This window comes from Neopelma chrysocephalum, unplaced genomic scaffold, assembly GCF_003984885.1.
Source record: "Neopelma chrysocephalum unplaced genomic scaffold, ASM398488v2 Primary Assembly neopelma1_91, whole genome shotgun sequence".
Taxonomy (NCBI): Eukaryota; Metazoa; Chordata; class Aves; order Passeriformes; family Pipridae; genus Neopelma; species Neopelma chrysocephalum.
The window spans coordinates 864,813-890,261 of record NW_020897753.1 but is presented as its reverse complement, the minus strand read 5'-3'; the positions used below and the strand labels follow the sequence as shown (position 1 = coordinate 890,261).

At 40.4% G+C, this 25,449-nt stretch overlaps 1 protein-coding gene and 1 long non-coding RNA gene across 4 annotated transcripts in view; one reads left to right on the top strand and one right to left on the bottom strand.

The window, feature by feature from the left end:
- MACROD2 (MACRO domain containing 2) overlaps nt 1–25,449 on the top strand; it is an 844,666-nt gene that overhangs the window by 577,373 nt on the left and 241,844 nt on the right. For all 3 annotated transcript variants that reach the window (XM_027693439.1, XM_027693438.1, XM_027693440.1), the window contains exon 8: nt 9,253–9,326. In XM_027693439.1, coding sequence (XP_027549240.1) covers nt 9,253–9,326 — 74 coding nt within the window. The remainder of the gene's footprint in view (nt 1–9,252; nt 9,327–25,449) is intronic.
- On the bottom strand, nt 555–3,168 carry LOC113972407. The gene is made up of 3 exons (XR_003535892.1): nt 3,077–3,168; nt 2,092–2,221; nt 555–734 (listed from the first exon to the last, which is right to left on the bottom strand). It is a non-coding gene; the product is annotated as an uncharacterized LOC113972407 (long non-coding RNA).

The window sequence follows — 25,449 nt, the reverse complement described above, 5'->3', positions numbered from 1 at the left end:
CTCTTAAAAAATTGATGCATAAAATTGTTGAGATAGTGCAATGATGTGTCAAGTCCAACATCCTGCACAAGTGCTTGTTTTAGCAGCATACAAGTAGCGGGTGTTCAAATAGCATAAAGTGCCTTTCTGTACAGTGAAGAACAAGCCATTAAGCATCAAATATAAAATGCAACCCCCTCTCTGTTCCTCCCAAATGTATTGGCATTTTTGAACTCCAGATTGGCTAGAAATATTTCAGTTTTGAGCTCTTGTAGAGTTCCTAAATACAATAGCTGCCGGTCTGTGTGACCCTTTAGTGTGGTTTATCGCTGCCTGAGGCAAGAATGGAAAAAAACCCCACAGTGTGAATAATAAACGCAAACCAAGAATCAATAATGTATTTGTTAAAAAGACTAAACTAAGTAGATTAAATATGCCAGACACAGTATCTCGCTTTTTCACCCAACCTGCCCTCTAACTTTCTCCTACATATGTCTCTTGGGAAAAAAGATAAAAGAACATCTTTATTACCTATTTTTTTCCTTTCTTTTCCTTTCACAAGGAGTAAATATATGTTGTTTCAGCTGATTTTCTTTATGTGCTCCTAGGAAATCTTTGATTTCCCTCGGAGAGGAGATAAGAACAGTGCTTCAGTAGAAATGATGTCTGATTGTTTTGTTTGTTCTTGTACGTGGATGGCCTTCCCCAAGTACTCTGTTGGTTTTAGATAATCCAGCTAGGTCTTTGGGTTGCATCTGTCAGAGCAATTGAACATGGTGGAAGTGATTTAAAGGCTAGAGCTGGGCTGGCAATGCTGTCTGTGTTCTCTATGTGACTTTGTGGGTTTTTTCTATTGCCTGTGTGGGTTTGATTCCTCTGAAGTTTCTCAGGCTTTTTACGCTGCCATCTCCCTTCATTTTGCTGTGGTGGCTCCTGTCCATTACACACGTGTATCCCCAAGTTCCTGTCATGATGTGCTGCCTATTCTACCCTGATATTGCCTCTGTCAGATTCAGCCCCCCTCCCCAAAATCCTGAACCCCACCTTGCAGCGAGACATTCTGTGTTCCCTCCCTCTCCTCCTCTTCCTCCCCTCAACCTGCTGCACTTCAGTATATTTTCCCTGCTCCTGTTACCTGCACAAAGATCCTGTCAGCAAGAAGAAACAACCTCTCATAGCAATTCCTCCCCTTGTTCTCCTGCCCAGTCTGCAGTGGCAGATGTATTAGAAACATCAGAGACTCAGCAAGGAGAGGCACGTCAAGAATATATCAGCTTCAGGCGAACCTTCAAGTAGAGTCTGTAATCAATAGGAAAACACATTTTCATAGGGAACCAGGCTTTGCAAGGCCCAGGATCATTACTTTATTCCCACTGCTGAGCAGCAGATCTTCACTTTGTGCTTAAAGGCAGTGTGTGTCAAGGAGGGCTTGGGATAGTGTCAGTGAAGGTTATGCATCACTGCACTGGGCCACATTTTTTAGGAGAAAGTACCAGTTTCAAGTGGAATTCAGTGTGTGTGGGTGTGGAGGGGTTGTTTTTTATCTCTTGTGGCATTAGCAAGGCACTTTGGGAAGGTGGGATTTATTCCCTACACTTTGTTTCACTTGAGAACAACAAGGCATTTTTATTTAAATCACTGGGTAGAATAAATGTTTAACCTTGTTGGAATTGTAACTACACTGAAGCCAATATCCCATTGCTGTGCAATTCAGTGTATGATGGGAGATTTCACAGTTGACTAGTGCTTTACACTTTGTTTCAAATTACTTTGGCTCTATGTTGCCACCCTAAAAACCCAACTTACTTGCTATATATGGCTAAGTAGAAGATGAAATACTCTGCATTAGGGAGCTTGTGTACACTTTGAAACCTCTTTCAATTAACATTTCTCTGTAGAACACTTGTTTCTGGAATAGCTATTCTGGATATGGTGTAGAGTGTGTTTTAAGGAGAATGATGAGCTCAGGACAGCTGCATACATGTGTCTAAACAGCTGTGTAATTTACACAGATATTGCACATACGCTCTAATAGGTAGATTTTATAATTGCCAAACTACCTGCGTTAGTATATCTTTCACTTGCATTTGCATTGTGTGTACTTTCTCTTACCAGAGGAGAATGCTAATTCCCAGGACAGTGAGATCTTTTCCTTTTCAGTGTTGTGCTGGTGTCTTTCTGGTGTTTCCCCTGCTATGCTCAGCTTGAAGCCTTAATGTTCCACATGGGCATTAGAAATTCCCTGACAGACAGAAAAGCTCCATCACACAGAGCAGTAAACAGCACACTATGATGCAGTTTGCTTCCCAGAGTCTCTGAGTATTGCTTGCTATGTTTTTTTTTTTACAAGACTGCTAGAGAATCCATTTATCCATGATGTGGTTCCCCTGCAAACGTACTTTTTCATAAATGCTGGGAAAATGAACCCAAAACCTTGACTTCTAATAAAAAAAATCTATTGAGTGCTGCAGAAAAGTGATATTCTTGCACACATGCAGGTCTCTTGCAGAATGGCAGGATGATAAATCCTTCGGCAAGGTACTCTTAGGGAAGCTCTGTTCCTCCTCAGCAGTCCAAGTGTTAATGCATTTGCACTAAAACTTCAATGCTAATACATATCAAATAACTCAGTATACTTGACATCTAGTTTTTCTTCAGTGGAATCTTAAGACCTGTTGGTGCAAACCTCTGCTCACGTGACATAAATAATTACAGTGTACATCTATATTCAGCTGACATTTTTTAACACAATTATACGGCAGGTATTTTTCCAGTGATATCAATGTAGCAGAGTGTGAAGTGAAAAGTGGTGTGAAATCATGTTTCAGAGAAACAGCAGTGACATGGTTTGTCTTGTATCTCAGCCACCTTTGGGTAACTGACCCCTGTTGGGTGCAGCTGTGAGCTGAGTCCAGATGTGCAGCTACAGAGAAGCGCCTGAGTTGTAGCTGGTGAAGGTGAGTTGCTGTGCTGATCAGACAAGAGACCCCTGTCAGCCAGCACAGCTGTGAGCACACACCAGGCATCTTTTCTGACAGACCAAGGCTGAGCAAACCCTGTTGTCAAGAGAACCAGTGTATGTCAACCTGCTACTTACCTTGGTTTCACTGGCCTGTGTGAGGTTCATCATGTGCCCTGGTGCCAACACTGACTTAACCAGGGATCACCGAATTACCCAATGTACTTTGGTGAATAAAGAAGAGCTCTCTGTTATTTCAATTCTCTACCTGCTTTGTGTCACTGTGTCATAGCAGAGACATTCTTTTTCTTGCATTAGATGCTTCTTTTGAGTTCCTTTATTAACCACCTTCCACCAGCTGCCTCTCTCATGTCAGTTGAATGCAACTGGAAATGATTCTTCAGGAACTGCATGTAGTTTTCTGCTGTCGCTGAATTTTTTCACTCCAGGAGAATGTGAAGGCATGTCCCTTGCATGGGAGGAATTGAGAAACATATGATGTTTTCTTCAGGAGAATGTTTTGTTTATGCATTTTGAAAATTTCTCATTATCCCTTGATGCTAATTAATTACTGCAGCACAGTCCATGAAGAATACAGTGCATAGGTGCAGCTTTGTTTCTCAGGGTAGCAGAAAGGTTACTGGCTTTTCACAGTACTTACTTTCACTGTCTTTCCTAGAGTTACTTTTTGAGTGGACATCAAATAAGGTTTTCTCTGGCTGAATGAGTTCAATAAGGCAAGGTAGGTTGTTTAGCAGAAGATTCATGGCTCTTCTCTTTAGACTTTGATGTAGCTGATCCAAATGAGGGCCCTTTCTTTCCCAGTTACAAATTATCCACAAAAATTATTAAGGTAGCACCTTAGCTTGTTTGTCCAATCACAACATGACTATGGTTATTAAAAAAAAAACACAGAGAGACAGGGAGAGGGGAAAAAAAAAAGAAAAATACTCAAGAATATCAACACAACAAGCTTGTTGGTAGAATACAACCATCTCCCAAACAGGCAGGATTTACCATGGTATTGGGAATCAACCTAGCATGAGTGAATTCATTCTGACTACTAAAATACATTTTTGACAAGATGATTATATGGGATCAGTTGCAAGATTATACTGCTCATTTCACAACTGAAGGACAAGTGGATGTATTGAGTTAACCCTACCTCAGGCATGCTGGGCTGTGCATGTCTTTTATTTCCTTTCATTGTCATAAGGCTGAAGGACTATGATCAGTGTGTTGTCAATAGCTGGCCTTAACCCTCATGGCCATAATGAAGCACAGTTATTTACATGTCTGCTGTGATTCAGAAAGCATTTGCAGCACCAGTAATAATACTGGGTTTCAGAACAAGTATGGAATAAATGCTTAGTGCCTTTTTTCTTTTCTTTCCCCCTTCTTCTTTCCATCTTCTTCTTTCCCTCTTCTTCTTTCCCTTGAAACATCTTTATATTCCATACCATCTGGTGCTGATGATTCCCACGTAGCAAGTGCTTGATGCATGGTGGAGATACCCTGTCATAGTGACTGCAGAGACAGCCTTCAGTACAGTTCCACATTTTGAAAATGTGACAAGCTACTATTTGAAGAGCGTCATTTATAGATCAATAAACATATTGGCAAATTTATAAACTTAATACATGGAAGTTATTCCACTTTAACAGTCGTGTTGATTAAGCAGTGGGGCTCGGGGTTGATTTTAGCACACAGGAACAGTCTGCAAACTGTTACATCTTGATATATGCACAAACATGCCAGGGTAGATATTTTTTCTGAGAAGATATGAAAACACATAATGAGTATTTGTGTTGATGTGCATTTGGTTCTTTTCATGGTTTTCTTCAAAATGAAACCATTAAAACTGGCAAATGAGAATATTAAGCCTGCGATGAGCCTTTTAGAATCCACAGAGAAAGGAGCATGTTTTAAATGAATAAAAACCTGTCTAGCACTTAGGCTGTGCTAACAAAAAATGATACAGACCTTTCTTTTTTTACCAGGATGAGTTGATTTACAGAAAACATTAGGCATCTCAGTTAAACTGACAAATTACAACACTCATCCCTGCAGCTACTGAAGTGAGTTTCTGGATTGACATTTGCTTGTTACTGTTATAACCTTCCTGTTATAATCTGTTACCATCATCGTCTGCTAGATCATATTAAAGGTTGATTATTTAGTACCTATGTTTTGTTAATGGGCTTTTCATGGAGAGGTGACATTACCCGATTGTAAGTTAAGCATTTTTATTAAGATTCAGCACTGGATTGAGCACAGTAAAAGAGGCAGATAAAGCTACCAGCATCTCCATAGAATTTGGAGTTCCTGAAATGTATTTCTATTGGTTTTGTGTCACAAAACCCTTGTTTCACTGTTATTCATTGAAGAACATTGTGCGGGGCCAGGAGTTGGACTCTTATGATCCTTGTGAGTCCCTTCCAACTCAGGATATTCTCTGATTCTGTGAACTACTTGTGTTCATTTTTCAGATACTGCAAGGACAAATTAGGCATAGAGTAAGAGAAACTCATAATAGAGTGAATGTTTCTCCTCTGAATCCCCCGAGCACAAAAGGCTGAGCATTTGCACTAGAGTGTCAAACAACAGGGAGTTCATTGCACTTTTTCTGTACATTGAGGAAACAGGGGAACTTACGTTCTTACCAGTTGCTTTCCAGGGAATAAATACAAAATGGAGTGGAAATGTCAATGTGTATCTCTAGTTACTGTCTTAGTTCTCCTCCACACTCTCCTCCTCTAAAACAGCACATTTATTTCGTATAAAATATATCAAAATAATTCTGCCAGGTCTTATCGTGCCTTCTCTGGAAAATTATGGCCACGATGACTGCAAGAACTTGCGCATCACAGAGCTTGTTTTGCCAGCCATTTCTCAGGTCAGGGTTACAATTTCAGGAATAAGGTGGTAAAGTCCTGGAAAGAGTTCCAGAACCTCATAAGTTTGAAGGCCTCTTAGAGCTTTCCTAGGCTGTCACTGTGGGTAAGGACATACCAAAAGCAGTAGAATTCAGATGGAGTCTGCTTCGTGTGATGGTAGTAGGATGGGGTTTTTGGAGCATGGAGGCACAGTCATTCAGCTTAGGGAGTGAGTGGTGCAGTTGATACATCTATAAGCAACATGCAAAGAGGAGAAAAGGAAGTTTCCACATTGAACTGTGGCTTGGTTGATGCTGGTGCCTGAGTCAGTGTTAAAGCTGGTGGTCATTTTCTAAAGGCTTCACCATGTCTTTCAAACCATGCAGGGCTTTCCACACACCCTCGTTCCTCCTGACTTACCAGGCTTGCACCCACTGTGGCATCTTCTGTGAGGAGTAAAGCTGTACTTTAAAGGAGGTCTCCTGAACTGGAGGGTACCAGAGGCAGTGGCTGCTCACTTCCAGGATTTGCTGTGCTTGAGGGGTTGGTAATGGATGGTGAGATAAGATCAGCAGGCACTGCAAAATGCAGAGGGTGGCAGTACAATTCTCACTTGCTAGAGCAGCTCTTCAGGAGCCAGACACAGTCTGTGCTGGTTTTGTGGTATGGTGTGGTTTGTTGCCAAGATTTTTGCTGTGCCAGTGGAGAATGTAGAAGCCCAGTCCAAGTTGGAGACCTGTGTCTGTGGGTGGGTAGAACTTCACCGCACACCTGTCCATGACACAGAAGCAGGACATGCAACCATCCCTTTTTCTCCAGCCAGATAAACCCAGAGATGTCCTGTGGAGGCACCGCTCATGGCTAACGTGTGCCTTTTTGTGCCAGTGTCCTTTTCAGTATGCTGGAGGAGCACTCACTGCAGTAACATGGGCCAGTGTCACTCATTACTTTACCTGTTTTATCTTTTGTGAAATTGAGCCTTTAGCCAGAATTGCCTGAGCTGCTGCTCCAGCAGTCGGTTAACTGTGAGGCTCCTCGAGCTCATTTCTCTCAAGTAATTTGATTCCCACGTGCTCCCTGAGATTGCTTTCTTGCTGAAAGGAAAGTGGGAAAGGGGGGATGGGGGCGTGGATGGGAGCAGACCAGAAATGTTGTGGCAGGCAAATGTAGCTTAGAGATAAAAGCAATGCAAAAACATGTTTTTAAAAGATCCCATCTCACTTTATCTTCCTGTAACCTGGTCCTATAAACCAAAATGTTTTTCTGGTCAAGAATCAGAGACACAGAGTCTTTTGTACTGGTGCAGGGTATGGAACAGGAGGCTGAATTCCATCCTGCTTCTGCATAGAGCCAGTAAGATAATCCTTTCCTTAAGATTAGCAGAAATGTGTGTAAAATGCTAATTAGATTGTTATTTTTTAGGGGTAACTGATCATAAAAGGCTCTTATGAATTTCAACGTATTTTCTGAAACCATACAGAGAATTCAAGGCTCTTTATTTTGGTTGCTGGACTGTTTCCTTTACATTGTGGTGGCTTAGGAGTAATTGAACATCAGTTTTCTAGATAAGCTTCTATTTAAGACTGGTTAGTATGGCAGCCATTTTCTGAATAGTTTGCAATTTATGCAGAGGTTCTATACAATCACCAGTGCTTTATCACAGTTCTGGGCAAATACCCTGCTACAAGGGAGTGAGAAACAAGCCTGAAAAGTTAATCTTGCTGGAGGGAGAATTGTTCTGAAAATAAACCATTCAGTGCATAAACAATGGTATATCAGTTGTCTGAAATACGCATTTGTCCCTCTGCATGTGCTCATTGTATGTCCAGGCTGAGCTGCCACGCTCAGGGTATGGAATTTGTGTGTGAGAAAGTCGCAGTTTGTTAGGTAGGATATTACTAATTTGAGCAGACAGTCTGCTTAGAGGTCTCTTATGGATGAAAATGGGGCTGTTGGAAGTCTGCTTTGGGTTTCGTTAATGGTCATTAGTTTGTGCCATGAGACATATGCCTTGATGATATCAGCAGCATTATTAAATGTCACAAAAGTACATTTTCCCAGTAGCAATAGAAGTATATCCACGGTAACATTTGTACGGTCCAAGCTAATTTTCCATCGTGGGCTTTGTAAAAATGCTTTTAAAAATGTAAAAATCTGCTTCACTGAGAAGTGTGTGCAAAGGAAGAACATGCTAAATGTTGGTGTTACACAAAGATTGACTATTTTACTTGCCGTTCTTGCTGGATGGTTGTCATCTATCACTTCAAATAGTAACATGCTGCTGGACCAAGTCCTTGTGGGGTCCAGTTGCAGGGAATGTTGTTCTGGGGATGTGACTCAGTAGAGGGACTTTGTTTCGTTTTGGTTTTTCAAATCTTGCAATGTACAAGTTGTGAAAAAAGATTAAAGAGAATATGAACCAAAATGCTGGACAATTGTAATTTTTACAGTGTCTACACCTCAGTTTATGGTGCGGGGGTGATGTGTGATGTAAGAAAGGCTTGATCTACACAGCTGTACACCAAATTTCATGACTTTTTCTTTCTAGCCCTATTGCTTACTTGTCCACTGTGCCTGCAGCTCCACCTTTCAAAGCCTGTTCTATTAATCTAACCTACTGAGAGCAATTCATAGAGCTTATGGGTTTTTATTTTTAAATCCTCACATAAATGATTTGCTGCCCTCAAGTTAGGAATTTAAGGGAAAATTAAATTAAGGCTGCCTAAGTAATGAAAACATCTTTGGGTTTGATAGATAGAGACCATCAAAGTAAAAAGTCTGTATCCCTGGAAAGATTTCTGATATTGTTTAATGCTGGGTGGAGTTACATCATGCAACATCAGGCCTTGAATTCATACCCTTATGCTTCATGAATTCCTTGATTTCCAAAGTTGTTTGTTACGATTTAGGTCATAAATTGAGAGATTTCCAACTCAAGCATTTCTGTCTTTATAAGGCCTGTAGCATTGGGGTCATAGTGTGCTATAGTTTTGCTGACAGATGGATTAAAGAAAGAAAGCCTTAAGAAAGCCCTTATGCCTTAAGGAACATCTAAATTTTTCTTGCCTGCCATGAAATGTAAGCCTAGTATTTGTTACTGTGATATATGTGTTATATGGTTGCCTGCCTAGTATGACACATATATAGCTCTCTATTGTTTCTTCTTCTCTTGAGTGGTGGAGCTTTCCTAACAAGAATTAAATAAAAAAAAATAAAAATAAATCAAATAAAACATCACTGAGCCTATTTTCAATTTATATAGCTGGGGAAAAAAGTAATTGGTGTTACCTAAAACCTTTACAAAAAATTGAAGGGAGTTGACCAACTATAGTTCCAAAACCTTTCAAAAAATAGGAAGGAAAAAAGTCCAGATTTTTGTTTTCTTATATATTAAAAAATGTATGCCTTTTATTTATCTCTCATTTCTTCTTTCTTTAGGTTTTCCAAATGAGCCTGCTGCTGTCATTGCCCTTAACACTATTAAGGAATGGTTAAGCAAGAATCACAATGAGGTATGGATTAAAATACTTTTTTTTCTTTTTTTTTGCAAATTTCTGTTTCAGATTATGGTCTTTGACTCCAAAACTGTGAAAAGAGTAAACACAGGCTTGAGCCTCAAAGCCTTTTATTATTTAGTCTTAAGACCAGTGAAGTCAGGTCAGGGCAATATAGCCGGGGGAAGATTGTTGTATCTAAAAGCTACACTGGAGTTGAAGGGAAATACCTTTGTTTGAAACCATACTGTGCATTTCCTGTGCATTGTAATCTTTCCTGGCAAAGCAACAGACTATTCTCTTCCTAAGCTGTTTCTGAGTGTCAGAGTTTTTGGGTAATAATGAGGAGATTCTTGGAAAGGAAATGTTGTTAGTCGAAACAACCACCAAAGGTCAGTGGTGTTCCAGGGGTTACTTTACAGTAAAGAGCTGTCGGTTGGTATTTTCTATTTTCATTAATTTTTTGTTTGCTTACAGTTAAGTGTTTGTTTTCGCTGAAATACTCACTAAATACATGAATTTTTAACAGGACTGGTCGTCTTCCAGTGGCAACATTGGATAGTGATTATTTGTACAAGACAAAATGCTTTCTGCAGAATGATCTCCACCTCTCCCCTTTCTAGTTTTTGTCTTTGTGTGGTTTTCTTAGCAGGCTGATAGTTCCTGGTGTTGGATTGGAGAAATGCAGCAAAGAAGTGACAAAACAAATAAAATAATCATGTCTTAAACTGTCAATCTGCCTGTTTCCTCACAATGACAGCCAGCAGATTTCAGACAGCTAGAGTCGTTCAGTATTTTGTCTAAAAACATTGAACAAAGCATCCAGTGGAGAAGCATTGCATACAGGGACATAATTAGTAGTATTTTTCCTCTAGCAATGTATTCAGAAGGCCTTTTTTTCCCAAGAATCCGATATGTTGAGGGTTTGAATTGAGCAGGTTTATGCTGTTTGTTTTGGGTTTTGCCAGCTTTGAAGTGAAAGGAAATAATATATTGACATTTGAATGGGACATTGAGGTTTTCAAACCTGGAGGTGCACTAAAGGGTGCATACATCTTTGGACACTGGTTCTTTATAGCAGTGAGTACTTGGTTGCTGTAGCTTTCATCGCTGCCACAGTGGCTTCCTGTGACTTAGAGACCTGAGCAGTGAAGCAGGAGTTTTGGATGGACAGGCTTTGTTAAGCACTATACATGCCTAAGTGTCATCATCTTAGCCCTAGACTTATATTTTTTGGGATCTTGTCTGTTAATTTATAATTTTAACCTTGAAGTGTGAGGCTACAACCTCTAAGTTTGTGCTGCTTTACCATCTTATAATGTCTCCTAGTTGCATTTTTACCACATAATTTAAAAAAACAGACTAAAAATAGTTTTCTTTTTTTCTCTGGAAATAAGCATTTCTTCCTCAATAGCTGAGTCTGTGTTGTATATACACCTCCTACCTTGCTCCCTACAAACTCTAATTTAACCAGAATTATTTTGAAATAAGTAGCTGTAGTTTACAATGTTTGGACAGTGAAAGGAGCCCAGGCTGTCCTGACTACAAAGCAATTGTTAAAAATTATCCTACTGAGCTTATACCACAGCTGTTTGTTCAATTTGGACTAGTATAGCTCACAGTTGTTGTCTTAAATGTTTCCTGACACCCTGAATCCCAGCCTAACCAAGTTGGTCTCATGCTGTTTGATGCACATGTGATGCATTTGATACAATTATTGCATATCAGTGAATATGACAGTTCAGAGCTAATTCCCAAGAGCTTTTGTTGATTTTTTGAAGGAAATGGAGTGCTAGTTTTCAGCCAAGATAAATTTTAAGAATTTGGTTATCCTTAGCTTCGTACTTTCTCATACGAAGCTCTCCCTCTTCTAAGGCTCTTCTGCAATCTATTGGCTTGAATTTTAGACTGTGGCATAGTAGCAAGTTTTACATGTCATAAATAGGACAGCAGCAAAATAAAGATACCTAATTTTATTGAAGATAGCAGTAACTTATGCAGTAAAAGGGATCTTTGGGAAGCATACCATTGCTAGGTTGCTGTTGTTTAATGTGTACAGCAAAGCGAGCATAGTTCATCTGGTTTAGAAGAACTGATTTAGCCCTGTGCCAAATGTCAATCTGATCCATTTTACACTGTCACAGAATCACAGAATGGTTTGGGTTGGAAGGAACCTTAAAGATCATTTCATTCCAACCCCCCTGCATGATGAGATGCCACCCACTAGACCAGATTGCTCAGGGCTCCATCCATCCTGGCCTTGAACACCTCCAGGGATGTGTACACTTACTCCCTTGGATTAGATTTTGGGCTTTGAGTAGTAATATCGTACATTAGCCAAACTTTTCCCCAAAGCAGCTCATCATACAGCAACGGAATGAAAAGGACTTTCTGTGTCTCAACAATACAGTCTGCTCTTACTGCAGACAGCCATATGATAGAATCCTCTCTATAAACTTCTGTCATAGAGACAGAGCAATTCCCACTACACCCATGGGATATTTAAATTCACATGTTCCAGTCTGGGAGCACAACCTCTAACGATTTGCCACGAGGGCAGCTTTTCAGAGTGCTGCCCACACTTCACTCCTGTTATCCCTGACCAGACCTGCTCCCCTGACACTGCCTGCGCTGTCAGGATGAGTCTGTGTGTCCTGCTAACAGCCTCTCTGAACAAGAGAGGCCCCCTGCACTTGGCTCTGCCGGAGTTAAACGAATCAAAGTCAACTCCTTCCCCTCATTCCTTCTTGTGCAATCTGCCTGCCTTTGAGAGGGTTCTGCTCCTTTAGTCCCAAGGGTGTCTGGCAGCCAGTTCTCCCCGTGGACCCAACCACTCACTAAGGTCTCAAACTCTTTGATTGTAGAATGTGAATTGATTGAATGAATTGAAGAAGTTTTAGTGCAAGGCAGAAGCCAGAATGATAGCAGGCTCACAAGGGAATTTGCCTCCATGGCAATGCACCTGGCAAAACCAGGTAGGTGAATAAGATAGAAAGCTGACTATTTTCTAAGCCTTTTATTGTGCTCTACAGCAGCCATGTCTCCTCTGCCTTCCTGCATCCCAGGAATCTGTGACAAATTTGTGAAAGATAAGGCAATATTGTTGTTTTCTCCTCTCTGCCTTCCTGTAGTACTTCTTTCCTTTGATGCTATAATGAAGATTTTATCCACACTGATATTAATTCAAAATATAAATAAACCAGTTGCTACATTCCTTAGTCAGCCTGGGGGCCTGAAAATATCACCTAAATGACTCCTGTCTTGCAAGTTGTGTTAAGAGTCCTGAGAATTTCTCTGTCATAGTATTTACAAGACAAGTGATTTGCATTTAATGAAAGGTTTTCTTATCCAAGCCCGTGGTTGTGCTTGACCCCTCAGGTGTTTGTATAAAAACTTATTAGCATGCTTAACTCTGATGTCACTCAGATGAATGTCTCATTACCATGCAAATGGAGTTAGCTCCTTTCTGAGGTTAATTGTAACAAAGCAACAGAGAGAGGGAGAGTTGTATTGTAATTTACTGAAGGTACAACCATCATAGTCCAGCAGCCTAAAACTCAACTACATAAAGTCCGCTGGGGAAAACAACCAGCAATGGTTTGAACTCAGTTGTGTGTAACAGCAGCACTGTTCCATCTTGAAATGCAGCCCTTAGTCAAACTAATCTCTGGCCATGCTTTACACCAAGGTCTGCTGACTTGCAGCCAGAGGGCAAATCTAGTTTAGAAGCTGGTAAATGGTGTTATGCTCTAAGTGTAGAAATCCCTTGGAGCAAACTCCCTGGAATGGCCACAGTCAGCAGTAGTGGTTAATTTGCTGCAGACCACCTAGGCTATCTTCTTAGCAAACTGCATTTTCACATTTCACAAAGTGCTCTGGAAGTCTGATGGAATTCTTCAGAGCACAAAATAGAATTGGAGCCCATCTTTTAGGAAATTATACACTGGGATTCATTTAAAAATGCACATTAAGCTCTTTGAACAGGTCAGAACATTTCTTTCTGTGATAATTTGGTCAAGTTTGAGGTGTTGCCACCTGATTTCCCATAATGGCATCACAAAAAAGTTGTGACACCTTTAAATACTTAAACCCCTCTATGTTTTTGAGGGTGATGGGGACAGAGCTATCTTTGGTTTTTTGTGGCTGATATCTTGGAATGTTTGCAATGGTAGAAATTATCTGCTTTTACTTTACTGTGCTTCTCAAAAAGGTGAAAAATAAAAAGAGCTCAGTGTGTGCCTTACCTTATGTCACTGACATGAAAAGCCTCAGGATTTTTTCACTGCTCAAGAAAAGACTTTAATTTAACAGCACATTTAGTTCAAAGTATTGTTCTTTCTCTTGCACAATATCTCACAACATTTATTACCCACCCCAGTAGAACAACAACCAGGAGAGTGCGATGGCAATATATGTGCCATTGAAATAACTGATGCAAATTAAAAGCACATAAATGGGAAATAAATCAACAAATTCCTGATTTCTTTTCATTAGACTCACTGCTGAAGAGAGACTTTTTCTTAGTTTGCATGAAGTACATGAGCTTTAGGTCCCCATGTCTTAGCATGTGTCATCCCTCAGCCAAAAAAGATGTGTGCATTTTCAGCAAAACAAGATGAGCAAAATCCTGGTTAGGTTGGAATAAGTGGAATTCTCTTTTAAGTGCTAGGTACTGGTGCCTAGTTTGGAGAGAGGAGATGTCATGATGGACAGCTACTGCCTGAGAGGACAGAGCAAAGGGAGTTACCACTGCTCTCTGTTGCACAAGGCAGGCTTGACTGAAAGATCATTTCATTATTAATTTTAATTTGTTTTTAATTTCTCTTTCCCCCTCCCTTTGGTGGTCTCAGCAATCTAATTTTGGCTCTTCATTCTTCAGAGACAATTAAACAAAGTGGCATCGTGAGACGAGGTCTTGTCTTTATCTCTCCAGAAGGATGCAGATGGAGTCAGTGTGTCTTGGAAAATGTTGCCTGATGCAGTTTCATTTAATGCAACCTCAGTTAGATTCCCAGGGGGCAGAGCAACTAACTTTCTATGTTCATTCCAGAAAGGAGTATAGTAGCTAGCTGGCAATATTTAATTAATGAAAGGAAATTAAAATATATATATATATAAAAATGCAAACAACTTCCCCTAAGATAGCATTACTTTTAGTTTTGCTTGGTTACTTTTCGTGCTTACAGTTTTACAGTTGCCAACAAAACCATGTGAAATTTTGACAAAAATATATGTATTGATGCCCAAGATGATATCTTTTACGACAAGTTCGGGCCTGCAATGACATGTATTTATTTTAAAGTATATTTATTACTCAGAGATAAAGCCCTGAAAATACAGGTTTCAATTGAAGCCACTGACAGATCCTCAAGGACAGTAAGGGTGCCGATAAAAATTCAGGCGGCTATTTTGGTCCCTCTGATATGCCAGTATCAGTTGATTAACATAATCTCCTCCCCTCCCCCAGCACCGTTCTCTTGGGTAGGTTAAAAAATGATCTCCTTTCTATTTCTACATTCTAATTAGGTGGTAATCATATGCTGCTCTGATTGAAATGAAAATCAGCCATCATGCCACTGTCATCTCGCTGAAGTCGAGGAAAAAATGCTTTTCAACTGGTACAAAATTAAAATGATTTACTTGCTCTGTGTAGCTGCTCTCTCACCGGGCTCAGAGAGATTCAGTGCTGCCCCCAAAGCCCAAATCTAACTATCATCCCAACAGACAAGTCATTTTCTGAAATGATAAGCCAGCAGCCAAGACAGAGATGCTTTCTTATATGTTCTTCAGGCTGCTGTTTAGGTAGAAGGCTGATAAAGCGAAGCGGACAAAGCCCATCTTCATTACACATGATACTTTATTTATTAAACTTGAAAAGGTTTTGGTATTTTTGCTACAGCTATTGAGAGAAAGGCAGGAAGCATCCCTCTTGGACAAGAATGTTAAAGCTCGTGGTGGCTCGGAATGTCCCAGGTGACCTCTGTGACGGTTTGTGAGGTACTCACTTGTGACCCAAATAAAACTAGGAGGAAGGAGTTGAAAATATGGCTTTCTGCCACCCCTTCCCTCTAAAATTTGTGGAGGATCAAGGAAATCCACCCCTAGGCATAATGTAGATGTACTCAGTGAAAACATGTAAAGGTTTCTCTAACTTGAGTGTACTGCGTCAATAATACCTCCTGTAACTCCGTTACAGCTAATGAGTGTCACTAATACAAGGCAGGGCTCTGCATGGGTTCTTTCGTGTTTACAGCAGTTAACTACCTAATAATTGAAATTTGTCAAAGTGTTTATTCCTTTTATCCTTACAATTTAATAGCAGTTATGATAACAGGAGCCTGGATAGCTTGAAAATTCTATAGGTGTGTAGCTAAATTAACAGAATTGTCTCTATTTCAGGGTTGAGATTTCATCTTGTTTCTTTGATTTATTTTTTTTCTCCTGAATTTTGTATGTTTGGAGGGGCCTTACTACTGTAGTGAGCTATGTGGAAAAAACCCCCCAACCTTTAAAATAAACAGAAACTATGGGGTTTCTCTTTCCTATTACTTCTTGCATGCCAAAAAAAAGATCAGAATAACACCCCTTTATTTCAGTACTGGCTTTCATCCAGAAATCTGATAATTTCGGCTGGCTTGTCAAATCAACCCAATGCAGAAGGTGTCCAGTCTTCGTTTTGGTAAGATTCAGTTATTGTTGCTACCCTTCTGGAGACTTTAAATCATCTCATGTTCCTCACCCTGTGTGTACGTAGGAATAAATAGACAAATAAATGTGGAATAGCAATCCACGTAACTTGGGTGAGACTCATGGATAAAATACTTCATGAGTAACAAAGAAATTGCTGTTAGAATCTCTGTTTTGCTTCTGAGCTTTTCGTATTAGTAAGTCTGTTGTGATTTATGTTTTGCTATGCTTTGACTGAGCTATAGCAGTGGATTACAGCTGGACCTTAGCAGGAATTGCGCTAAGATGGGCTAAAAGGAAGGAGAGGCTGGAGAAGGTTTGCCTTCTGCTCTGTGGAAGTTTGCAAGGCGGCTCCTATTGTGGAGACAGTGTTTTGGGAGGCTCACAGCAGAACTTGCCTGCCCAAGGAGGGGTTTGGGTGGCAGTACACCAGGTGGGATGTGTGGGTACCAGCTGCTGGCCCAGCCACAGTCCCCACTGAGAGAGAAGCCACTCTGCTGGCATGGGCAGCAGCCCTTCCACATGAGCCAAGAGCATGTGCTTGGTTTTACTGGCACTTCCCTGGCATCCTGCAGAGTGTGCCGTGGCTTCTCTGGGTGTTCTGTTTCCAATAAACTCACATAGCTGTTTTACCTCTGGAAAGCTGCCACTTGGGTTGGATTTGAATTCAGTTCTGTCACCTACAATTTTCCCTAAAGCAGAATGTCCAGAGTGGCATGTGAGGGTGAAATAGTACTAAAATATAAAAAATACATGAGGTGAGTCTCATACTGAAGCAAGCACTGGATCACCCTACAAAGGACCAACTGCTGGAATATTAAGTTTTATTCTATTTTCCCATCTGAGATTTTAGCTGGCCAACTCCTGCCATCGTCTCCAACCACATTACCATCAACAGTAGGTCACAGTCAAATCTATACAGAAGGAAACCCACATGGATCCTTATAGCCAGAGTGCATTTCCTGTGAGGAACAAAGTGAGTTTATTGCTGCTGGAGTTCGGGATCTTGACATATAGTTTGAGATATATGATTCTGACATTTAATAGGTTAGATGATATTGGCCACATACTTCATAGGTTCTGTATCCTGCTGTATTCCTGGGAAGGTGAAAAATGGATCTGTCTATTATATATGAAATGACAGAACAGATGAGAAGAGCACTTTGGATGTGGGGAGCATTGACAATGAGGACCTATGGAAACATGGGAATTGACTGGCAGGCTTCCAAGATAAAATACCTGGTAATTAATACAGAACAACTTGCTTAAATTCAAATGTGAGCACAGTTTAAGGGTGCATATTGCCTTCCTACTTAGGCTTCAGGATGGATTATGTGATTCATTCATTTATTTGGGATTGATGAAAAAATAGAAAATAAATTAGTTGAGCTATGAAATTCTTCCACAGGAATAAACAATGCTTCCTGGGAAGAGTTTTGAACAAACACCACGCAAAGACTTACTCAGGTTTTCGCTTTTCTTCTAACCTGATCTCTCATGAGATAACAGAGTGAAGGTTAACTTTTACCAGCATAGGCTGTTTAGAGATACTAAATTTAAATAGAATTAATTTATTGAAGCCTTATTTTATTTTTTCTTATGTAAAAAAAATAAAGGATGAATATGCTTTGGAACTACTAAGATAACTGGAAAACAATCAGTGGTTACATGATAAGCACTGGCTGAGGGTAAAAGCAGAATTAAGTAGCTTTAAAAGCAGTATAATTTTACAGTTGAAGTGGAAGTCACCATGGCACAGAGCACAGCTTTGACTTACAGACGTGCCCTGTAAATAACCAAGTCAGTGTTGCGCATTTCTCTCTGCTTTTCTGTCTTCATTGTGATTCAGGAGTACATTTTCAGATTGAATTTGAGATGCTTTTCTGAAACAGGAATATTGAACTTCTCTGAACCAGTGTATTTGTCTTGTTTTTACTGTTAGACTTAAGACACTGCCTGGTAGGACCCTGCCCTACCTAGTCTCTAGTGCTGCAGGCTGAAATGCAATCCTAAGAACCAATTGTTGCATGTTCATCCCAATGATCAATGCACAATAAATCCAGGGGGATAGGTGTCATTCTGATTTCTCCCTCTTGCAAGAAACTAGGGCCTTTCATGAGCCCATCTCCAAACATCCTGGATTTGATGTTGTGCACAGAAGGGATTTTTCAGATTCTGCATTCTTTTCTGGCTTCTTCCATCCAGCTTTTCCATACACTTAGAAGGGCTAAGTATTTAAGCCTCAATCCAGTTACGTGTTCTCTGGTTGGGGGGAAAGGTTTGTATGTGCTTTTCAGCTTGTTCTGCTGGAAACTTCACCTTTGATTTAAAGTCCCTTTGGGTTTTGTGAGGCAAAAGGTTAAAAATCCTTAGTCTTCTATTTGCATATTGATAGTCTTATCCTTTAGTTGGAATGGTGATGTATAGCTACTGTTTTATAGATAAAATACAGTCTACTTGATTAATTTCGTTAATTCTTTTTGCTTTCACTTTGTTTTGCAAAAGCGTGTGCCAAATGTCTTCTCCCTGTGTGGAAGCAGCCTTTGAACCTGCACTGCTGTGTGCTGTTCTCAAGTGAATGCTGAAACCTTGCCCTAATGTGAAACAAACTTATCACACAGCACTTTGACTCCCCTGAATTCAATCCTGATGCCTGTTGGATGATAACCTCTTCCCTATGGACATCTAAACAAACATCTCCCTTTGGGGCTGCGTGCTCATAATGTATGAGCTGTGTTATGGTAACCTCCTGGTGGGAAATGTTTCAGGAGGGGCAACAGAAATGATGTGCTTTGGTCCTGCTGACTGCATTCCCTGTTAAAATCTCTCCCTACAGACACTATATTAAGTTCATTAATATTTACAAAGCAAATATATTTCCCTTCAGACAGTTGAGGTGCCAATGCCCTTGATTTTTGTGGGATTCTATGAACATTGACACAGCTTTATATAGCATAAGTGCAATATCTCATTATTATGCATACTTGGATTTGTAGAATACCCTGGGCATTTCTTTTTCCGGTGTGACTTTTATGGGGCATATCATGTGAGAATAAAATCTCATTAAAACTACAGGTTGCTTATGTGTGTATGCTCCTCAGCATGGGGTCTGAGTCTTCATGGGAATTTGGGAAGTGCCTGGCATGCTGTTGGTACTGAAGCCCCTATTAGCAAGGTGGAATTGTGTATATAAGAAGCTGCAGCACCACAGACCATCAAAGATGCTTGTAATTCAAAGCTCTGAGTGTAAATCCAGAGGGTAAGCTTCTATAGACTAACGCTAGTCCTCGAAGCACTCCTGAATTTTAGCAGAGATGAAATTTTTGCAATGAAAGAATTTTTGCATCACAGTTGCTAACGAGGAAGGACAAGCATTAGTATCCCTAATCATAGAATCATAGAACCTCCTGAATTGGAAGGGATCCACAGGGATCATTGGGTCCCACCAGGATGGCAGTGTTAGTATTTGTTACAGGAAGTAGAGAAAAAGCCTGAATTAGCTCCCATGCTGGAAGCATAAGTATTTGCAGGAAAACTAGTGGTATATTTACTAGCATTTGTGGTGGTAAGAGCGTGGTGTTTCAGATTCAGCAAGGCTCACTTTGAGACAGAGATGTCTTTGAGGGACAATCCCATCACATGCAATTTATAGCCATGGTGCTACAAAAATAAATCTGGCTTGTATGATGCCTCCAAATAGCAGAAGCTGAGAGGGAAGTAAGTAACTGTAAAATTTTTCAGAGACTATTAAGAGAATAAAGAATTCTTTACAGGCATATAATACCAAGTATAAATACTACTTCAATGTCAGGTTGCCCAGTGAACTGGAGTTTTCACCAAAATGGTCAGTAACCTGTCTTGACGGGTGATTTATGGTCACCTTCTATGTTGTGTATGTGGGAAAAAGGGATCCTGCTGTTGTGTGGCCAAAGAGGGGCAGGTGTTGAGCTGTGGATAGCCATGTATGGTTTTTTCCCTTTGGCCAGGACTGGGAGTAAGCAGGAACAAGGCAGGTTGACACTGTCTCTTACCCAGCATATTGCCAGAGCTTTAGGATTGAAGTGCTAAGAAGCTCTTTGATCCAGATTTTTAATTCCCAGATATCTCAGTTGAAAGGGAGAGCTGCAATAGACCTTGTAAGTGCACCATTATCTGGTGGGTTTTCTGAAGCATCCTGGTGGAAAAACTTGAGTTTTGGATGCACTACATGTCCAGAGCAGTCGCATGGAGTAAAAATGAACTGCTGGGATCTGGCAGGTTCCAGAATGCCTTGCTCTCCCCTCCTTTGTACCTCTTTCCCTCTGCAGTTCTTCCCTCTCAGCTATCTCTGTTCTGCCCCCTGAGTGAGTGGTGAACTTGTCTCTTTATATTCTGCTCTATTGCCTGGGCATTTAACTGAGCACTTTGGATCAGGAGGTGGAAAACAAAGGCTGTACCTCTGCTCTGGGTCTATCTCATGTGCTGCAGCTGTTGTTTTGAGGTAGAGATTTCAAGTCCAGCTGCTCCTTATTGACCCTGTGGGAAAGTGGCAGGTTGAATCAATTATTTGACATACACATTCTCTGTTGGCAGGATTCTCCAGAGCCTTATAATGGCACAAATGATGTTACTTGCTAGTGCAGAAAGAAAGTTACAATTGGGTATAGCAATTAATATGCAATTAGGAAGGCATTCTTTTTTCTTTCCAAGTATTTTTTTTCCAGTTATTTTTAGATTTGAATTGACTGAATAGTTGAAGAATTCCTTTCAGAAAGGAGGAGGGGAGTGGTATTTTTTTTCTGCATTAGCTTTGATTTTTCCTCCTGCAGGGACAGCAAGAAGCACAGGCAGCTGTTATTTAAAACAAAATTGAACATGAAATGTTATCAAACCATTTAGCATCTCTGAACTGTAACGCAGCGGTTCTGTGTTTTAATGATGTATTGTTGTTTATTATGCACTGCATTGCTGCTCAAACTTAAATTTGTTTAGAAAAGTAATGAGATTTAAATGCAGTTGGAGTGTATCTCTGAAAGCAGTCTATATCTAAGGTATTTTAGTAATTTCCTTGCTGTCCAAGGTAATGACACTGCCCAGCAGGATGTGAGGAGGAAGGGGTTGAAGGGTGCTGGGCTGTGGATGTGTTGAGATGTCAACATTATCCGAGATGACAACGTCTGGGAGCAAAAGAGCAGAGCAATCAGAACCCCCCTTCAGCCCATGGCCCCGCTGCCAGCACGGGTGTCAATTTGTGCCAGTGCCTGGGGTGGTTTTTGTGATGGTGACACGTGTGGCTTTGGAGCTGGATTGACACACTCAGGGCCACCAAGCAGCCCCAGCTGCTGTCCTGCTCAGACATGTGTCACCTGCGCTGGGTTTGACCTCCTGATGTACAAGCAATAAAGGCTCTATATTTTATAACAGTCTCCAGAGCTGTCATGTCCCAGTTTTCAGCTAGATTAATTAGCACCCATGTGAGTAATTCCATACACAGCCATTTAGAGCTGTTAACTTTCTTCCAGAGTATTTTCTTTTAAATGCTCTAGAAAGTGGTTTGGAAGAAATACTCTGTGGTTAAATCAAAACATCTATGAATGTGAAGCCATAGATGGTGTATATTTTATAAAGCTTTATCAAATGAAAATATGTGACAAGTACAAGGTTTTGCTGGCTGGGTGGCCTCTGTGGGCTTTTGCTAAAAGAGGTCAAATTGGTTCTGTGAACTTAAAACCACAACTGTACTAATTAATGTGATAGGAAAATGTTAGGAAATGCAATATAATTATGCATAGAACTGGGTCATAATTTCTTTTTCAGTTAGTCTTTGAGCATGTTGCCACACCGCAGTGCTTTCCATTAATAATGAAGACATTTTGGAGAAATAGTATTAGCAGCTGGTTGACTGTAGTTAATTGACATATTATTGTATTCCAGCACATTCTGTCAGGGACTGCTGTGAATGGCTTAAAGGCTTCTAGGGAGAAATAAAGCAGAGATAACCAAGGAGAAGTTGTTTAACTTAACAGTTCTCAGGCTCTGTATACCCTGATTCTAGGAGGCAAATTACTAAAATACATAGAGAATTTTGATTTAGAAAATAATGATATAATGGGCTTAATAAATTTTGTCTGTGGGACTAGCACATCAGCTCTTGTAGGAGTAGGGCAAGGCAGCGAAGATCCAGAGTATTTTAAAACCTGAGTGACTAAACGACATAAATCCATTTACTTATGGATTTAATCCAGGCTTCTTTGTCAAAAATTGGAGTAATGAATTGACAAGGAGTTAAAGGAATGAACCCTGTATGTAATGAGGCATGCTAATCACTGCCTTCTCCACCCCCACCCCCAAGGTTAACAGAGCTTCAAATAAAGGCATCTTTGTTTTCAGAGTGAGGACTAGAGAAGAGAGGCAGAATGAAGCCATGGAGGGGACTTAGCAAGTCCTTCACCTCCAGGTCACAGATTCCAATCCATTTTGTCCATGCCTGAGATCTTTCCATCCTTTGCACTAGTCTGGCCTCTGTAGAATGAAATGGAGAACGTGGCTTTGGTCCTGATCACAGCTGACATGAATCTAGTTGTACTGATGGACATTATGTATTTAAAAAGTCTTATTCTGCAGTCACAGCACCCAGCTGAAGTTTGCTTTTCATTGCAGAGTGTTTGGGATTAGGCACGAAACAGAAAACGGCAGCCTCTGGTGTGGATAGTTTCAAATGTTCATGGGCATATGAAGGAATTTCTTCTTAGATGTGCTTATTGAAGGAAATGGAAAGTGGGCACTTCAAAGGAACCGAGCTATTTGATCACGGAAGGTTTTATTGTACAGTTAATTACGTCAAATAGGCTGAACCGAGATAGAGCTCTTAGTGACTTTTTTACTGTGTGTATAATTAGATCTACAGAGCTGTTTCCTCAGCTGGTGTCAGGCTGCTTAGCTCTATTTAAGTCAATTTGCATCAGCTCAGAAGCTGGACCCCGGTATTTATGGAACCATTGACTGTTTATTATACCAAAGTAACACACAGCCAAGTTCTGTCCCCTAAGGAAATTTAGGCCAAGATGTATAAAGTAAGAAAAATAGTACCGTGCTCACTTTTAAAGTAATGGTGGGCTATTCTCAACCTTCAGCACTTCTGTTTGAAGCTTGTTAGAACTTAGAGCAAATGGATACAGAAGTAAGAGAATTACCTTGATGTTTTGGGGATGGACTTGCAATTCGGAGAAAAACTTGTGGTGGGTGATTTTGGTCTTTGTAATCTGTGATCAGAAGGTGAAAAATAGCAGGCATGGAAGAGTTTTAAATTTGAAAAATACAGAAACTCTCCATATACAAGCTTCCATATTCTGATTTTAAAAGATGACACTAAACATACCAACTTTCTCGTGCTAACAGTGTTTAAGTTTGAGGTCAGTGTTACTCTTATGCTTCCTACAGCTGAAAATACAGGGATCCCAATAGAGTAGCACTCTCTGTATTAATTAAATGATTTTAATACAGTTAATCCCTCAAATTGTGCTCAAGCTGTTCATGGATATTTTTAGCTCTGTAGGCCTTGGAATGCCCAGTTTCTTGCACTCAGCTTCTATGTTCATCATTGCCAGAAACAGGGTTAACAGAAGTGTTAAAAATACTGTAGAAAATACCAATGTCTAATCTAGTGATTAATTAAGTTACAGTCATTTACCTCAAGCTTTAAAAAGATGCTTTGTCTCACACTAATTATTTCTGTATTGTCCTTATTTGCATCACAGGCATTTTACTGCTCTTCATCTTAACTTATCAAATCCTTCTTGCTCATGCATGAATCTGGACAGCTGGATGCCACTAATGGGGCAGCTAGTGCTACCCAATGGTCTATAATCAGCATTCTGTTGCCACACATTAGCATCACACTGCATGCCTAAAAGGACTAAAAAATTTGATTTGTGAAGCAACAGCTGATTAGGGATGATTAATAAAAAGACTAGGGGGTGGTGGTTATTGTGTAACACTTCTTCTTGTCCTTTCAGAATCCAGCCTAGAATGGCATATCAGCTATGTCAGTGTGAGCAAAAACAGATGAACCATTGTCTGAATGTTTTTATCATTAATCGTTTCTCAAAGGCTGTTTAAAACAAAACACATTTAACAGCATTTAAATGAAAATAAAGGTGGAAATCATCATAAAACCATGACAAAGAAAATATATTTTAAACAAAACATATCAACTGTTTTTTTTGCAGTGTCAATGGAATACAGGATGCCATGATAAATATATTAAAATATTACTAAATGCACCTTAAATACCTTTCTAGATACAAGAGAATTCCGTGCATTGAGATTGATTTGTAGCCTGTAAAAACAGACAGTTCATTTTGGATGGAGAATGAGATACACTGGAAAACCTGAAGTTGCAACAGGCACTCTTGACTGACCACTGAAGGATATAGTCAATGGTTTCAGTGTAACCTGTTTATACCCTTGTGATAGCTCCGTTTCTTCAGTCTGCTCCATATTAATCACCTGCACTGATGTGCCGGATTGTTTCTAGTTTGCAGTTTTGGATGGCAGTGCTTTTCTTCATTAAAAAACAAATAACAGCGAAGACCCCAAAACCCCCACAACAGACAAACCCACAAAACACCAACCCCGAAAAACCAAACGGACAGAAAACCCCACCAAAAGCCTCTGTGAATCCAGCAGTTCCTCTTGCTTATCTTTTCTCATTCTGAAGACCTCAGTATATGTCTCTGTTAATCATAGAATAGTTTGGGTTGGAAGGAACCTTAAAGATCATCCAGTCCAACCCCCTTGCCCTGGGCAGGGACACACCTTCACCAGACCAGGTTGTTCAGAGCCCCATCCAACCCGGCCTTACAACCTTCCAGGGATGGGGCATCCACAGCTTCTCTGGGCAGCCTGTTCCAGTGACTCATCACCCTCACAGCAAAGAACTTCCTCCTAATCTCCAACCTAAACCCACTCTCTGTCAGTGTGAAGCCATTCCCCCTTGTCCTGTCACTCCAGGCCCTTGTAAACAGTCTCTCTCCATCTTTCTTAAAGGCTCCCTTCAGGTACTGGAAGGCTGTTTAGGTCACCCTGAAGCTTCTCTTTTCCAGGCTGAACAATCCCGATTCTCTCAGCCTTTCCTCATTGGAGAGGTGCTCCAATGCTCTTCTAGTGCTACAGGTCCTCTGAGAGAGGAAACAATTATTTCTGTTCTTACTTCTCTTGCTGAGATTGATTTTGAATGGGAAACACTGATTGTCTTTGCTGCCTGCATTCAGCTGTTATCAATGTCAGAAAAAGCATTTGCTTGGGAAATGTCTTTTGCTGTGGGATTTTGACAGTATTCCCCTTATTTCCTACCCTTGGTCACCCAGGCTAACAGTGGATGTCATCAACAGTTTGGAAAGTGGGCAACATGGCATTTACATGTTTCAGTAATGCCATGAGACCCTATGTGGTCTGTGCTTGCCACAAACTTTTG